A 6,015-nucleotide genomic window follows, 5' to 3' on the forward strand; every position below is an offset into this window, starting at 1 on the left:
TCGAATTATTTATTAGTATAGATGAGGATTCTTTAACTTTTGATGATATTTAATTTATTAATGAAATTCAACCACTCACTCAATTTTGAGTTATTTTGTTGTGGTATTGGTTCCTTCTATATTCAAAAGATTTCCAACTTATTAGTCTTTCTTGTGCATTTATTAGATCCACAAGGTTAATTAAATCTAATTAATCTAGCTTAATGCCATTTCCACCCATTAAATTTCAATCAATCCTCATAGTTTTGTTTTCTATTTTTCTTTCAATTGTTGTCAAGAATCATCTATTGTTCCATCAAAATCCCTTTAATCTCCAAAGTTAAGTTATGTCTTTTCTAGAGAACGTAACAAGATAGAACACTTATCAATTATCGTGATATGTTTAAGAACTTTAACCACAGTTTTCCTAACTTCCTTGCCCAACAAAGTAAATATCTAACAAATACATTATAGGGCTAATAACAATAATACTCCCCATGAGATTTAACTAAACAAAAAAGATTTCCTTGAAGTTTCAAAATATGTATATATATATAATAAAACTAAAATAATAATTTAATAAATATTTATTAACTCATAATAAAGTAAGTTCGGACGCAATTTGTATTATTTAAGAAACCTAAAAAAACTTTTTATTTATTTCATTAAACCCTAAGGTATTCTTTAAAAGTGATTGGATCTCCATATTTTGAAAATTTAGCCACCATTTCATTTCATTGTTCAACCAACTAAATTGAGTTTTGTTAATCCTTTCTTCCAAGTGACATCACATATGCTCCACAATACTTGTATATAAAATAAACCCATATAAGTATATATCCCTGCTATATTATTATTAATATTATTTGGTATATTATGATTAATCTACTTTATCCATATAGATTAAAATGATTTAAGAAATCAAACAAAGAGTGAGAGAGAGAGAGAAAAAAAAAAAGACCTATAAAAAAACTGCGGTCCTCTATACTAAACATATCATTATTGCTTCTAGATTCAAACCTTGCAATCAATTCAAACTATGTATATATAGAAATTACACCAAACTTATTTCTATTCACAATTTTCCTTTATTTAGAGAGAGTCTCTCTCAATTTCTTGCTCTCTCTTATGGCAATTACCAAAGTCACCACAATCTCGCAAATCATTCATTTGAAACAACTCATCAAAAGCTGGAAGACCATCACCCTCTCCGACTCGGCGATGTCATCGGCCGCGGCGTCTGGTTCTTCCCATCACATTCCTTCTGGTTTTCTCACGGTTTATGTTGGTGAGGTACGCATGAGGTTCTTGATCCCCACAAGGTTCTTGAACCTTCCTATTTTTGTGTATCTTCTTAATATAGCTGAAGAGGAATATGGGTTCAAGTTCAGTGGGGGCATTGTGTTGCCTTGTGAAGTTGACTTCTTTAAACAAGTGTTGAAGTTTCTTGAAAAGAATGAGAAGAAATATGGAAGCTTAGAGGTGCATGAGTTTTTGAAGTTGATTCAAGAGGTGGGTTTTGATTCATCTTCATCTTCATCTTCATCTTCATGTAAGGAAAGTAAATGGTCTTGCTCTAGGTTTACGCCTTTAATGCATAGTAAAGCTAGGATTTGATTGGTCATTGGTTTAGAGTTTGATATTCATGGTGAAATACAAGTTAAATGTCATTTCCATATTTAAAATAACAATTTATCTCTATCGTCGTTATTTCGTTAGGGTTACACCATTTTTTTTCTGATTCACTAAATTAAATAGCGAAACCCAAACAGAATACTGACATGGAAAACTGTTGTTAAATAATATTTCAGGAAGGAAATTGCAATTAACTGTGAAAATCAAGAGGGATTTTTTTTTTTTTTTTTTTTCTTTTTCTTAGATGGGCTTCTTTATGAATAGCATGCCATTGTGTGTATAATACAATGTTTGAATAAAACCTTTTCTTTCTCAGAGCTCATTATATTGAGTACACTTGAATATGAAAATCAACAATGGTGTTTAAGGAGTGGTGGTTGAGATGATGAAGAAATTAATGTAATTTTAATTAAGTGAAAAAGGAGGTTTCGTCATCTTTATTATTTTCTTTTTCGTTAGTTTATTGTCACGACATCAACATAAAATATTTAGAAATATTTTATATTTAGAAACCGTACTTAACCAAACTCAAACATGTACTTTCTGGCTTTTGGATATCCGAAGTTACAATTTATCTTTTCACCAAAAGATGCTAGCAATATAGTATGTTCTAAATTGTTGCATATTATTATTTGTTTTGTTTCTTAATGTATGACCAGAATTCAAAAGAAAAGAGGGGAAAACATTATATAATCGCTACACGTACAAGAATTAAAAATAATGTATTGATTAAACAAAGCATAAACCGGCTGAGCTTAATAACTTTGGGGGTTATCATTTTTGTTTGTGTTGATATTATATTTATTATTTTCTTTTCAAAATTAGGAAAATTATAATGGAAGGATTACTTGTGTCTCCAAATTGTTAATTAAATAATTAAGGAAGAATTTTGAATGATAGCTCCATATATTTATTTAAATTTTGATAAACGGTGATTTTATTTGTTCATTTTTATATATAATTATTTACACATTCTCAAAAATGATTTGACTAATATTAAATCCCTTAAACCATTCAATAACGTCTTCCATTAAACTTGGAGAAACGAATCTAATGTTATTTTTAGCCAACCACTCAGAAAACGATAATTTTTTTTTCCTTTAATTACCAAATTTTTATTTTAACTTTTTCTGTTGTAGTCTTTGTGAGGGAAGGTTTGAACCGTTGTGTTAAAAGACTAGGGGTGTTATTTTTTATTTTATTTTATTTTTTTTAATTCAAATGATAAATTCATAGTGTTGAAGAGTTTCAGTCTCGGTGAACAGAGGGAAATTTGGGGAAAAATATTACTTTACTGATTCAACTGATTTAGTCTTCTCGTTACTGTATAAGTGCATTTATATTACATTTAGATAAGTTGACTCAACTAACTAGTTAACTAACTCAGGTTGTAACTAACTCAAGTAAACAACTTAACTAACTGAACTGTAAACTAAACTGATATAGTAACTGATTCCCTATAGTTATAACAACTATATAACACCCCCTCTCAAGTTGGAGGGTGGTAGAGATCAAGAACCCCCAACTTGTATAATAGCTTGGAATGAATGTGACCTCCGAGTGCTTTAGTCAATAAGTCAGCTGGTTGCTCTGCAGTAGGAATATAGGCAGTTTGTATGAGACCAAGTTTGAGCTGATCTCTGACCATATGGCAGTCAAGATCAATGTGTTTTGTCCTCTCATGAAACATGGGATTAGAAGCTATATGGTTTGCAACCTGATTATCACAATGTAGGGGAATAGGCAGTAGTTGAGACTTTGAAACATCAAGCTTTGTGAGGAGTTGTACCAGCCAAAGAAGCTCACATATAGTAGTAGACATTGCTCTATATTCTACCTTAGATGAGGATTTGGAAATGGTTGCTTGCCTCTTGGATTTCCAGGATATTAGAGACTTACCAAGGAAAACACAGTAGCCTGTCACAGATTTTTTGGTCATAAGACAAGATGCCCAATCTGAGTCGCAATGGGCTGACAGAGTCATACTGTTTTCTGCTGGAAAAAAATAGGCCTAATCCTGGTGATGTCTTGACATACTTAACTATCTTGAGAGCTGCCTTCAGATGTGATTCCTTAGGTTTATGCATGAATTGACTTAATAAATTGACTGAAAAACTCAAGTCTGGTCGAGTCATACACAAATACAGCAACTTACCTACTAACCTTTGATATATACTTGGGTCAGGAAGTAATGGATCATTGGCTGAAGGAAACATTTCATCATATTCAACAAATGTCAATTTCAAAGTGGAATCCATTGGAATTGTGAAGGGTTTGGAACCAGATAATCCAGATTCTGAAATCAATTCTAATGCATACTTCCTTTGACACAAAATAATCCCTTTAGATGATCTAGCTACTTCAAAACCTAAGAAGTACCTTAGTAATCCCAAGTCCTTAAGCTTGAAATTAGAATGCAGGAGTTGTTTGGTTTGCTGAATCATTTCAGTACTACTTCCTGTAATCACTATGTCATCCACATACACCAAAAGTACAACAATGTGTGAACTAAGCCTTTTGATAAAAAGAGAGTAATCTGATTTGGATTGACAGAAACCACCAGTGATTAAGGCATGTGTAAGTTTATAGTTCCAAGCCCTAGAAGCTTGTTTTAATCCATAAGGGTCTGCTTGGGAGTTTTAGGGTAGCGGTTATGAGGGTAAACCATCGCAGCGGTTTTGAGGGTAAATCACCATAGCGGTTTTGAGGGTAAATCACCATAGCGGTTTTGAGGGGTTTTAAGTAGCGGTTTTTAAAACACCCAACCCGTGCTTGGGAGTTTATTTTCCAACGGTTCTGGCAGTTTTTTTAAATGATAAATTTACATAAATACCCATAAAGTTAAAACACTCTCTTTTTTGCTTAATTAACTTTAAAGTTATAAATTTGACTTGCAGTGAAAAAGGTGTCATTACAAAGTTGTACTTATGTTTCTTATTTAACACCTGGTTTTGGGTTTTACTTCCATTATCATTAGTCTGTGTCATGGTTATCCAATTTAGTAAGAGTAGAAGACGCTATAATTATCAAATTGGAATGCTGGACATAGTGGTGGTTTGCTTGAGAGGCGTTGAAAATTGTGCGACTCTTTTCAATTGTATGCTCAAGTTTTTGATGAATATATATATAATTGACTTCTCTCTTTTTGCGTCATTGAAAACGAGTTAATCTCTCCCTTAAAATCTGCATCAGATCTCGTAAAACATGTTTAACCAGACTCCCTATCACAGACAAATTAGCATGCGCAAATACTTGTGAATGATAATGTATTTAATGGGAATGAGAGAATGTGAAACTTGTATTATAAAATATTATTTGAATTATTTATCTTTCACTTCCACCACTTCAATCAAAGACAAGACAGTTTTAATGTTACTCAGCACATGTAAAGATCCTCTCAATAAGTTAATCTTTTAATTTCCCAGTTTATTAACAGGAAGAAGAGTGCACCATTAATGCTAACTGTACCATCCTCTCCCTACTTTTACAGTTATTAGAGGGCTACTGGTCTTGCAGTTGCAGAAGTGGCGTCCAAAATTCTTGGCTCGTTATCTCTTGTATTCACAAAGAACAAAAAGACAGGAAAGGTTGATGCCACATCTAATTAAACTGCCTCCACATATCATATCAATACCTAGTTATATAATATCCAAACAATATTATTTGATAGAACTGAGAGAACAAGAGATACAATTGAAAAGAATCGTAGCATGTGTGAAGATAATTTTAAGTTTCTTCAAGCCGAACGGTAAAAAAAACTAGCAGCAGAGGGAGTGGAAAGGGGTTTTTTTGGGATAAAAGTTTTAAACCAGTCAAAACACCCCGATTTGGGGTGTTTTATAAACCCCTCAAAATTACACTACACTGGTTTTGGGGGGTTTTTAAACCAGTCAAAACCAGCCTATTAAAAATCTGGCAAGTGGGGGTTTTTAAACACCTCAAAACCAGTCTAATTAAAAAACCCCCCAAAACCAATGAAAAAAAAAACTCCCATGCAGACCCTAAAGGGATTTGTGAAGCCTACAAACCATATTCTGCCCCCTCTGCTTAACAAAACCCTGAGGCAAATTCATGTATATCTCCTCTTGCAAATCACCCTGCAGGAAAGCACTATCCACATCCAAAAGAGGCCAACCATTCATGACAGCCAAAGACAAAATGGTTCTGACAGTAACCATTTTCGCTACAGGAGAAAATGTTTCTGCATAATTCACCACAGCTTGTTGAGTATATCCCTTAGCCACCAACCTGGCCTTATACCTTTCTAAAGAACCATCAGCCTTATATTTCAACTTATATACCCATTTACACCCAATAGGAACCTTACCAGGGGGTAAAGGGACTAAAGTCCAAGTCTTATTGTGTTCTAAGGCTTGTATTTCTTTTTGCATTGCAATCACC

At 33.1% G+C, this 6,015-nt stretch overlaps 1 protein-coding gene across 1 annotated transcript; it reads left to right on the top strand.

The window, feature by feature from the left end:
• Positions 1 to 1,107: 1,107 nt before the first annotated feature.
• Positions 1,108 to 1,596, top strand: LOC116123007 (auxin-responsive protein SAUR22-like). The gene has a single exon (XM_031408809.1). It carries the CDS (start codon positions 1,108 to 1,110, stop codon positions 1,594 to 1,596), a length of 489 nt encoding a protein of 162 aa, XP_031264669.1.
• Positions 1,597 to 6,015: the final 4,419 nt, after the last annotated feature.

Source organism: Pistacia vera, unplaced genomic scaffold (genome assembly GCF_008641045.1).
Source record: "Pistacia vera cultivar Batoury unplaced genomic scaffold, PisVer_v2 Contig1026, whole genome shotgun sequence".
NCBI lineage: Eukaryota > Viridiplantae > Streptophyta > Magnoliopsida > Sapindales > Anacardiaceae > Pistacia > Pistacia vera.

Bases quoted from the DNA above. Each gene is read 5' to 3' on its own strand.
- LOC116123007 (XM_031408809.1), top strand. From the start codon at position 1,108: ATGGCAATTACCAAAGTCACCACAATCTCGCAAATCATTCATTTGAAA.